Source organism: Miscanthus floridulus, chromosome 10 (genome assembly GCF_019320115.1).
Source record: "Miscanthus floridulus cultivar M001 chromosome 10, ASM1932011v1, whole genome shotgun sequence".
Classification (NCBI taxonomy): Eukaryota; Viridiplantae; Streptophyta; class Magnoliopsida; order Poales; family Poaceae; genus Miscanthus; species Miscanthus floridulus.
The window spans coordinates 45378334-45389555 of NC_089589.1; the positions used below are offsets into that span (position 1 = coordinate 45378334).

General features: G+C 44.0%; 1 protein-coding gene and 1 long non-coding RNA gene across 4 annotated transcripts; both read right to left on the bottom strand.

Annotated features, from left to right (window-relative positions):
- Positions 1-336: 336 nt before the first annotated feature.
- Positions 337-9230, bottom strand: LOC136486559 (F-box/kelch-repeat protein SKIP11-like). 3 transcript variants are annotated; one of them, XM_066483478.1, is made up of 7 exons: positions 8727-9230; positions 7156-7330; positions 6811-7063; positions 4975-5197; positions 4751-4871; positions 2224-2433; positions 337-2008 (listed from the first exon to the last, which is right to left on the bottom strand). In XM_066483478.1, the coding sequence occupies exons 2-7, from the start codon at positions 7315-7317 to the stop codon at positions 923-925; spliced, it is 2055 nt and encodes a 684-aa protein (XP_066339575.1). In that variant the 5' UTR covers positions 7318-7330; positions 8727-9230; the 3' UTR covers positions 337-922. The 3 variants fall into 3 exon arrangements, with proteins under 3 accessions (XP_066339575.1, XP_066339576.1, XP_066339574.1); XM_066483479.1 differs by lacking the exon at positions 8727-9230 and adding an exon at positions 8627-8650; XM_066483477.1 differs by lacking the exon at positions 8727-9230 and adding an exon at positions 7951-8475.
- Positions 9231-9818: 588 nt separating this feature from the next.
- Positions 9819-10708, bottom strand: LOC136486173 (uncharacterized). The gene is made up of 3 exons (XR_010766705.1): positions 10523-10708; positions 10150-10433; positions 9819-10036 (listed from the first exon to the last, which is right to left on the bottom strand). It is a non-coding gene; the product is annotated as an uncharacterized lncRNA (long non-coding RNA).
- Between the last annotated feature and the right edge of the window lie 514 nt (positions 10709-11222).

An 11222-nucleotide genomic window follows, 5' to 3' on the forward strand; every position in this document is an offset into this window, starting at 1 on the left:
TTGCCGAGTGCCCGATGGAATGCACTCGGCAAACCCTCGTGCACTCGGCAATTATACTGTTTCCGGTAGTGTATTTACACTAACGGTATGGTTAAACCAACTACCTGCGTAAATGATTTTACATAAAATACAACTGAATTTGTTCATTAATTTTTAGAGACAACTAAAATAACATATATCGTCTGTAAAAATTATCGGTGAGGGGGGTGAACTGGTGAAGGTGCGAGATGAAGCGAGGTGTGGTTGACTTCATTAAGCTCTTTGGAGGGCAAACGATTTTGACCACGTGGACCATGAGCAAGCAGGATGCGTGAAGGTGTTCTTCGAGATTCATAGTGGTAGAAATAAAAGTAGTATAGATAGAGATAAAAAATAAGCTCGGCACTTCAAAAATGCACAACACCACACTTCTGGCAACAGAAACCCAGTGCACAACACAGAACTTCTGGGAACAGAAACCCAGCAGGATTATTGTTGTCCAAATGTACTGCCTGCACAGCACAACTTTCACACACTTGTAATGCTCGTAAAAAACACTAGGCCGCGCTTCTTGCTTTTAATTCCCACATGCAAACGGCTCCTAACAAGTGGCATGTCTAGATTCTCAGGAACAAGCAGCTGAACAACAGGTGAAGAATGTAAAGAGCCCTTCAGTAAAGCTTGAAAAGCCTTCTGAAAAATATTTATACTTTGATATCTAACACTGTCCCGCATCGCAGTTCATCTAAAGTTCAAATGCAATCAAGCATAGAAATGGATTCGGAGCAAAATACTTCAGTATTAGAACTCATGGTTACATGCTTTAGGCCTGAAACCGATGTTAGGATCACATCAGAGCTCCTTTTTTCTCATACTGTACGTCTGTAGCTTTCTTAAAACATCCACTGTATGTCTGTATTTAGTCTTTATTCAGTGGACGTACTCAGCAACTCATCACGGCGAAATTAAACACGGAAGTACCTGAGGGATGCCTGGCAATCAAATTCCAAACAGGTGGCTGCTCATTGGGGACCCATGAGTAAAGCTTAACAGCGCCAAAAGGATATAGCACCCGCTCTTTGCCTACAGCGAAGATCAATTTGTCACCGCATGCTTTGAAACCAATACCCGGTCTAAGACTGGAATGAGAACCTTCTGGCAATTTTCCAAGTGTGATCCATCTATTGTTCCGCTTGTCATACTTGATGACATTGTTCTTAGTGTAACTGTGTTGAGCTGCATAAAGCTCGTTATTGACAACTGCAGCAGGAGGAGCAGTAGGAACAAGCCATTCTGTGTTGATCATGAAACCCTCAGCCATGTTGTCGATCACCCTCCACGACCTCCGCTCAAAGTCGTATTCCTCCCCGCAGGTCAATACCTCTCTGTTGCTGCCCACCCCACCAATCACATACAGCTTCCCGTCCATGAATGCTGCTGAACACGACTTTCTAGCTCTATTCATGCTTGGGAGGGGCTCCCAAACTTTTTCCTCAGAATCATACATCACTACTGCGGTCCTCAAGACCCCGTCATAATAATCAGTAGTTCCGCCTGCCAGATAGGCTTTTTGCCCCACACTTGTTGAACCAAATAGGCAGCACGGAAAGAAGTTCGTTGCATCAGTCGTCTGAACCCATGAATTGGTTAGGATGCTATATATTAACAGAAAGTCCCCCCTGCCAAACATGAGCAGGTCTGTGCCCACAACGAGCGACTGATGATTGTCAATGCCCATGAACCTTGCTTCTACTGGCATATTGGGTGCTCGGATCCAGCGCCTGCGCTCCAGGTCATATGCGTTCCACTCTCCCCTTTTACAACAGACGTAGATCCAATGCTCTGCTACCCCGGTCAGCCGCCGTAGGCGGTAGATATCCCCATTTTGCACCAGAGTCCGGAAGTGCCGGCTCAAGGAGGCCACTGTGCCGTAATCCGACCGGGACACTCGAAGAAGGCACTTGAGGGACAGCTTACGACCAATTGCACCAAATAGTCCGTCGCCATGCTCCTCTATTTTGTGTATTTCCTAAAGGACACGATAATTAGATCAAGATAGATATTGCACCAAATTTTCATCTTTTAATAATTAATTATCAACGCCGTAATGGTTAACCATTTTATTTGCAAAGATGCAAAAAGGTTGAATATATGGATTTTTCCACCAACTTACAAATATTTTAAAATGGCTAAAGATTTGATTTCTCAAATACAAAAAAATCATCATATAAAAAGTGAAATAACCTGTGCTATTGATAACTTGCTCATGTCAGTGACAATATACCCATCCACAATATCCGCTTCATCAAGTCTACGGACAATATCCCGTGCATCTGGTCTCCTTCTTGGATCATAGTCAGTGCATTCTTTCCCTATTTCAGCGCACACTCGTAATTGCTCCAACTGCTTTTCTCTGTGTATTTTGTCCAACCTGTTCCCCCAACTTTTGCGTACCTGTAAACTGCAAATTGTGAGTTATATGATTTATTTATGAAAGGAACAATTGACACCTCTTGTACCATGAATTAAAGTATTACAAGTCTATCCACCTGTGCTCTGGCATAGATTAGAATATTAAGAGACATAAGCATCAGTTATTGTTTAATATCTCTCACTAAAAATATATATAATAAATTGCTTATTTTCTTTATCTTTGTCCATTTTTCTAACATAATAGGCTTAATAGATACTTTGTAGTCTCTATATAGTTGTGAAATAAACTTATCAATTAGTGATCTATATGTTTTCATCCATATCTATGGATTTTTCCTTTGTACAACTCCTCTTTGCTTGTGTTATTCAGATGAATTTAGTTCAAACATCAGCTTCAAATATGATGTGTACTCTTGTTGCAGCTCATATTATATTGTCGAGAATCTAAATTTAGATTTTCAAATTTTATCTGACTAATTGCTATAGTTTTTTATCCTCAAGTGGAAATTCTCCTGCTTACTCTATCCTTTTGCGGTTCTTAAAAGAAAAAAATTGAGATCATAGACTACACTTCAGGCACTATGATGGCATTAACAATCATTCAAACTTTGCATCGCGTCGCTTAGGATCAGTGGTACAAGTGGAAATAAGATTTATAATAAGGTAGCAGTACCAACCTCAATAGCACATTAGTATTTAAGCTTTATAGTGATGGTTTACTCCAAATGAATCTCAAAGGCAACGAAGATATAGTCACCTATGAGCTACAGCTACACTAACCTTCCCCACTTCTCAGGAAATTTCAATTTTTTATCAAGAAATTATATGTATATGCTAAACATTTTTTATTCAAATGTGTAAATATATCCAAAGTAGCAACTTATAAAATTAAATAATTTGTTATTATCATTAGTATATGAGTCATTAAGGAAATATTTTTCATGATTACTAAAATATAACATATATATTTAGAACTCATGCAAGGATTTGTACTTGATTTGCAACATGTATGTTTTCTTTAGTCAAATTTTAAGATATTAATAATAACAGAAGTGGGTAACATAGAAATATATATGTTTTATGGTTATTTAAACATTTCTTGTAATAGAATATTTTTAAGTAGATCTGAAATGATATTTTAGTTGTTTTAAGAATGACAGAAGTGGTAATTTAGATGTAAATTTAAGGAGTTACGTAGATTGCTTATCATAATATTAAGTAGGTAACTAAATGCAAATTTTAGGAGTTATGTAGATTATTTATCATAATAGCAGGTGGGTAATTAGATTATCTATCACGTTTCTTAGTAGTATAGTTGGGTAATTTAAGTATAGAAGATTTTTTAGTTACTTTTGTTGTTTTAAACAATAGTATAGGTGGTTAATTGTTTAGAAAATAAAATATATCCTACGGCTATTATTATTAGTGGTGATTAGAGTCTATCAAATTGATAGTTAGATGTTTTTTATTATTGTGAAAACTTCTAGGATTTATCTTTTTTTCTAGCGTTTTTTGTGAGAATTAACTTAGAGCCTCCGTTGGAGCCTCTAATTAAATGTAGATTTGAAAGGATATTTTAGTTTTTTAAGAATGACAGAAGCGATAATTTGGATGTAAATTTAAGGAGTTACGTAGATTGCTTGTCATAATATTAAGTAGGTAATTAAATGCAAATTTTAGGGGTTATGTAGATTATTTATCATAATAGCAGGTGGGTAATTAGATTATCTATCATGTATCTTAGTTGTATAGGTGGGTAATTTAAATATAGAAGATTCTTGAGTTACTTTATGTTGTTTTGCACAATCGTAGAGGTGGTTAATTGTTTAGAAAACAAAATATACCCAACGACTATTATTATTAGTGGTGATTAGAGCCTATCATATTGATAGTTACATGTTTCCGACTATTGTGAAAACTTCTAGGATTTATCTTTTTTCTAGCGTTTTGGTGAAAATTAACCCACTAATTAGTAATAGTAAGATAAGATGAGTAACATGAATTATTATAGTTCCTTACTAATATATACATATAAATGGTGATAGCAAAAATGTTGATGTAATGCCATGCCAATGCCTAAAATTGTCTTTAGCAGGGGAGTAGATAAAAAACCACATAATCATATAAAAGGCAGAAACCACATCAAGTAAAGTGCACCCCACTTCAAAGTCTATGCTTTTTCTTTTCATATTTCAATGATTTGATAATGAGGAGCAGACATTGATTTACCCTATTTTGTGGCCAAATTATGTTGTTAGCTACTAGTTGTGCTGCCAAGAAAAGCATCTAAAAGGAATGATGGTATTGTGCGAAGTAAAAGTATAACAATTATTCTTACATCATAATGCTCAGGATACATCTTTTCTCTTGTCAGTATCTCTATGATTATAACTCCAAGACTATACATATCTGACTTGAATGTGATTCTTCCACAGTGGACATCAGGTGCTATGTATCCTCTACAAGAAAATTTATATATAATACATTGAATTAGTGGGAAGGAGACCAATATAATGCATAATTAACCACTAAAATGACTTCTCAGGAAGCTTGCCATCTTACAGTGTTCCGTATATTTTTGAAGTAATAACATGGCTTTGCCTTTCATCAAAGCACCTCGAGAGACCAAAGTCAGCTATTTTGGGCACCAAATTGTTATCGAACAATATATTAGTAGGCTTCAGATCTAAGTGAACAATACAATTCTCATGAAGATAATGCAAGCCCGCACAAATTCCCTTGATTATTTGGTACCATTGTGTCCATTCAAGCTCACGTGATGCGTCTACAAATGGAAGAGGATAAAAGAACTTTAGTTACATGAGATACTCCTGCATGATATATTTTAAATCTAGCTAGGGTTAGCAAGGTTGGTAAATTTTGTTGACATTCCACCACATTCAAATAAAAATCCAAGACTATCTGACGAAGGGCCTGTTTGGGACAGCTCCAAATTTTAAAACCAGATCTGAAGCACTAGATCCACCTTGGAGCAGCTTCAGTTTGGATCTGGGATTCAAAAAAGCTGTTTGGGACAGCTCCACGATGAATCTGCTGGGCTGGCCCAACAACCAGCCCATCATGGCCCATCAGTAGCCCATCATGGGAGCTCCTTTTTCCCCTTTGTCTCAAGACACCATGGGCCCACACGTCAGCCTTTTTATCCTCTTCCCAACAGAGCACGTTTCTTCATCCTCGTCGGGACTAGGCGTGACGGTGCGGCCATCAACGAGCGGTGTAGGTGCGTCTAGTAGGGGCCCGCGAGGTGCGGTCAGCATGGTGGGCGGGGATGCGCGTGCGACTATGCATCGCGACTGGCTAGGAATCCTCATCTACTGGGTGTGGACGGAGCGGCCAGGGGGCACGGCCGGCTCGGTCGCAGGCGCAGCTAGGAGGCTCGGGTCCGCTCAGGCCGGCACGGCGGGAGGCTAGCGTGGGTGGCTCGGTTCGAGAGGACCAACCACCATGGTTATCATGCGGCCGGCGTGAGAGGAGGGGAGGGCTGAGCGCGGGGAGGGGAGGGCTGGCCGGGGCGTGGCCGCATGGTGAGGGGCGCCGTCCGTGGATCCTGCACCGGGGAGGGCACCGACGTGAGGGCGGCGCGTGAGGGTAGTGTTGCCATGGCCGGTGGGAGCGCGGAGTCAGGAGCCTTTAGGAGAAAGGAAGAAGAAATCATTTTCACTAATCAGTGGCATGGTGGGTAATTTTTGCTAACTCCACAATTCTGGATCTAGCCTTGGGTTTTTGAAGCACCTATTGAGGTGCTCCACGAAATCCATGGATCTGGCCCAGAGATCTGAAATTTTGGGTGCTTGTTATTTCATGGAGTTGGCATGTTTGGCTAGAAAAGTGGGATCTGGAGGTGTTTTTCCTGGATCTGGAGCAGCTGGAGCTAACCCAAATAGGCCCTAAGCAAACAAGATAGAATTTGAATGGGTTGCTAGTCACCAACCTCAAAGCGATGTGATCATGTGTTTTCTTCGTAATAAAATAAGCCTCTATGAGCCTTTGGTGAAAAATGGTTGCAACAATAGAATAGTAAGAGAAAATGGGAACCTTTGGTCGGGTTTAAGGAGGTGATTTTTAGATATTGTTGCAATAACACCGCCAGTTATTGGTTTGAATCGGTAGCATTAGTAAAGTATTACTGCTAGTTCATAGCTCAAACCGTCAATGACATGTGACCATAGGTTTGAACAATGGGCTACTAGTGATTATCTCTAGCATTGCTAATTTGTGGCCTTCTCAAATATATATACAGAGCACGAGAAGGCTTGAAACCGGCAGTGCTGGGCCATATGCAGTATTAGTGATTTCTATCATAATGATATCTTGAATAAAACTATCTTTAATAAATATAATGAAGATGAAAAAAGGTTACATGCGACATTACCCTACCGGTGATATAATCATGAAGACTCCCTTTAGGCAAATACTCAAAGCACAGTAATCTTTGTTGTACATCTGCCATGACAAGCTTCCCATTGTAGATTTCCATCCTTCCTTGTGTGTCAGCACAATATCCAAGAAATCTTACTACATTTTTGTGGTTCGCCTTCATTAGACATTCAACCTCTTGATGAAATTTGTTCTCATGCAAATGGGTATTGAACAACTTCTTCACAGCAATTGTCCCATTCCTAAGCATTCCCTGCAGTCACAAGAAACCGTGTCACCATCAACTTAAATTTTTGAGCAGCTACATCTTAAGAATTGCCCATCTGAGACCTAGATATATCATACCTTATAAACCACAGCAAACCCACCGCTTCCTATTCGTTTGTCATTGGAGAAACCATTTGTGATGTTTTCCAAAAGTGATAATGGCAGATCAGTCGGCTCTACACTTTCATCGAGCAGCATGCGCTCAAGGACATCGCGTTTTGCACTAGCTGCACGATCCATCTATCACAATACCCTTGAAACAGAAAAAGAAAGTACTGTCTTAATTATTCACTGTGTCATGAGAGGACGTAATTACAGAAAGAATATCACTCTTCTATTTCACTCTTATTCCCTCAGTGAGCAAACATTCTGAAATGGAAACTCCCAACAAGCTCAAGAAAAATTGTGAAAGGAACAAATACATCTCTACGTACCCAACAAGAAGGGGCTCAACTAATCTACTCATGAACATGTGAGCTAACGATAGAAGAGCTTCTGCCACAGCACCCAACTAGCATAATCTTATGGAGTAGGAGCAGTGGCGGAGCTCGTCAATTTAGACGTCTAGGGCCACTATCAAAGCGTATATGCTCCTCGCACCGGGTCAAAATACCATCCGCACCGAGTCAAATACTGATAGATAACAAAACTAACTCATAAATGCATAAGTTTAGATGATACTTAAATCCACAACATAATTAATGGAAATACGAAAGTAGTTAAAAATAATACCTGAAAAAAAATTAACAACTCTATACTGCACAACTATATAGGCTACAAAAATCAGCATAATCAATTATTCATTCATGGAATTCCAAGATCGGTAAAAGTTCAATGTTAAAATAGAACTTAGATTTGAGAATACGAAATTACCAATCTCTTCTTCTATAGCAATCCGCAAGACAACAGCAAATAAAGTAACAGCAGCAGCAGGTTCTCGGCAGGTCCAGCCGTCAAGGTCCTCTTCTGCTACCTCCACGGCTCCACTCGGCCAGTGTAGCGGCCAGGCGTGCAGCTGGCCAGCTGCGTCCTGCACCCTGCCGGCTACTACGGCCACTCCCAAGTGGGCACCGGGCGTCGGGAGGCAGTGCGCCGTGCGCGTCCGCCCGTGGGCGTGGTGGAATGGCGAGCGTCAGGGACGGATCGTCGGCGGGGTGGAGGACCGGTGGGCAGTGGGACGGGGAACCGACGGAGGACGGTGGTCGGCGATCAGCACTCGGCGCCCGGTACTCCGGCGGCTAGGGTTAGCAGCGTGCCAGTGTCGGTCAACGGTGAGGCTGTGAGGGCCAGGGAGAGCTGAAGTTCGCCAATCTGGACTCCGGAGAGAAGAAACGGGGGAGTTGGGGAGTCGGAACGGGCGCTGCCTCTCTCAGTCTCTCTTCTCTCTTTCTGGGCCGGAGTCTACAAGATTTGGCCGAACATCTAGAGCCGGTCCACAAAACTACATGCACATAAGGGGGATTTTGGGCCACGCCTAGGCCATGGCCCTAGGCCCAAATCCGCCCCTGAGTAGGAGTATATCTTTTACAGGAAACAAAACTGTAATTACCTGGAGAGGCACTCCGTCCTGCTTAGTGAAGAAGATTTTCAGACATGTTAATCTATTCATGCATCTACATCTATCACGCGGAGACGGCATAGGGCCTCACCACTGCAGAATGGCGAAGCACAGCATGACGAGCACGGTGACCATTTAGCTCGGAGAGCGCTGCGAGGGAGCGCCGCTGCTGCAGGACCGCGCCGCCGCGACCGAGATGGCCGGATGCGGGTCGCCGCTGCTGCGGGGCCGCGCCGCGCCCCGGCGGCGTTGCTGCGGCGCCGCTGCAGGAGCACGCGAGGGCGAAGGCGCCGCTTCGGGGCCGCGCCGCCGCCGAGACGGCCAGAGGCGGGCCGGCGCCGCTGAGGGGCCGCGCCGCGCCACGGTGGCGTTGCAGATGTGCGGCGCCCTGGGGGCCGCGCCACGTGGCCGGCGGAGGGCGGAGGGCGGGCGGCGCTCCGGCGGGGGTGGCGTCGCAGCCGGTGGAGGTCGCAGGAGCGCTGGAGGCCAGGCCGCCGTGCTGTGCTCGCCGCCGTCTGCCGAGAGAGAGCAGAGAGAAAGAGGAAAGAAATTTGTGGACGGGGAGACGGAGCAATGAAAAGAAAGAGAAAGGATTTGAATCCTGTGGAAACCAGGACAGGCACCCAGCTTAAACAAAAGCTGGGACACTTAGCCAGAGGTCAGATCTAGACAGTACATCCAAAGAATGCAGAATATTTTTTTAGACACCCAGCTTAAAGAGAAGTTGGCACACTAAGAGGTCAGATCTGGACACTACGCTTTAAAGCTCCACAAAGTGGAAATGCAGACTTGCAGAGTATTTTTTAGAAACCAGCTAGTGAGCTCTAAGACCGAAACAGTGCCGTGCAACTGTGCAACGTGCAATCCTAAACAAGTTCTTGTTTAGTCCCCAAACTCCCAACTTTAGCACTATGCAAAAAGAAGATTCCCCGTCACATTAAACTTCCGGTACATGTATGGAGTACTAAATGTAGATGAAATTAAAAACTAATTGTGCAGTTTGGTTGAACTTTACGAGACGAATCTTTTGAGTCTAATTAATCAATGTTTGGACAATAATTCACAAATACAAACAAAATTGCTACGGTGTTTGTCGTCACATCAAACACTGTACAAATACCGAATCGGGCCAGGAAATAAACACGCCCCAACTCGAAAAGTAATGGTGAACCCACGGCTTCACTGCACTTGCTTCAGTAGCCGAGCCAATCATCCTCATGTGCAATCACACTTGAGGACGTGAAGCTTATACAAATGCTTAAGTAAATTTCTGCATAAATCCCTTTCATGGCAGATCGAGCTTGTTGCTTCCTGGCAGCGACGGCGATGCCATGGACCGATTGAGCCACACGTTGGGCAAGGCTGGAGATGGATTGTATGGGAACCAGCGACTTCACCAACCTGCTTGACACAGAAATCAGGAGGTCAATGCCACCGGCCAGGGATTTTAATCCTCGCCGAGTTCTACGGAAACAATCCCGGAAAATGTTGCCGGCCAGGGATTTGAATAATACCGGGGAAACTTCAGATAGCTTTCGCGAGTGTTCCTGGCACCGATCGTCAGCTCATTTAAAGTTTACATTTGTTGTGGCCAGCACGCGCGCTGAGGCTGTCCACGATAGCAAATGGAATGCCGGCCGTCCAAGTCATGATGGGTGGTTCTCGTTGCGTTGACCGACGAGCATAGGCGTCGTCTGGTCAAAGCCCTGATGCGCGGCCAGCCCGTGGCCAGTGGCCCGCGTGCATGGGCGCGCCCGAAGGACTAGTACAACATTATCCGTCGTTGAGGTACCGTCCGCTGCAGTTTGTTGGGCAACAAGAATGGTTCAGTTAAGCACAACATTGGACGGATCAGATTCAGATTTCAGCGGGCACGATTTCTTTTACATTTCACATCGGGAGTACTACCAAGAATGGTAAAGATCAGCCTGCTGATCGTGAAGGAGAACATCCGGCGAGCCTTCGTCAGGCTCATATATATGGCTGGCTGTCAGCCGGAACTCCCTCTCCGGCGACCGGAATTTCTCCGGCGAGCTCTCAAACTCACCGACGAACTCAAGCAGAAAGTGGACACAAGAGAATTTGGTGCCGAGCACAACCGTGTCAGCGTTTTCTTTGTTAATAGCTCCTACTTATACACAGCGAGCTTCTAGGAATAGAAAACCAACGGAAACAAAGGAAAGGCTGAGCTAATCTCGAGCCTCCGCCATGTGCGCCATGCGAGCCATGACTCTGAACGTGCGCGCCATCCCACGCACCAAGCCAGACCGGGAGAAGCGGACAGCATGCGCCACGACGCACCAGAACGCCGTGGCTCCTACGATACAGGACGCGCCCGGGAGGATAGCAATCCAAGCCGCGCTCACACTTAACTACCAGATTGAAAAATTGAGCGGGAACACAGGATTACAGAAGAACTGATCACATTTCACCCCTAAGCCTGATGTTCCTTGCTGATCTTGACTACACCCAGCTGAACACGAAGTTCACAAAACCTGTCTCGCGCCAGCGGCTTTGTCAAGATGTCAGCCAGTTGCTCCTCAGTGCGGACGTGCTCAATGTCCATCCTCCCGTCAGTAATGCACTC

Bases quoted from the DNA above. Each gene is read 5' to 3' on its own strand.
- LOC136486559 (XM_066483478.1), bottom strand. From the start codon at position 7,317: ATGGATCGTGCAGCTAGTGCAAAACGCGATGTCCTTGAGCGCATGCTG. The intron at 5,198-6,810 runs GTAGGGTAATGT...TTCCATTTGTAG, and splicing joins TCTTCATGATTATATCACCG to ACGCATCACGTGAGCTTGAA. The intron at 2,009-2,223 runs GTTATTTCACTT...CGTGTCCTTTAG, and splicing joins GCAAGTTATCAATAGCACAG to GAAATACACAAAATAGAGGA.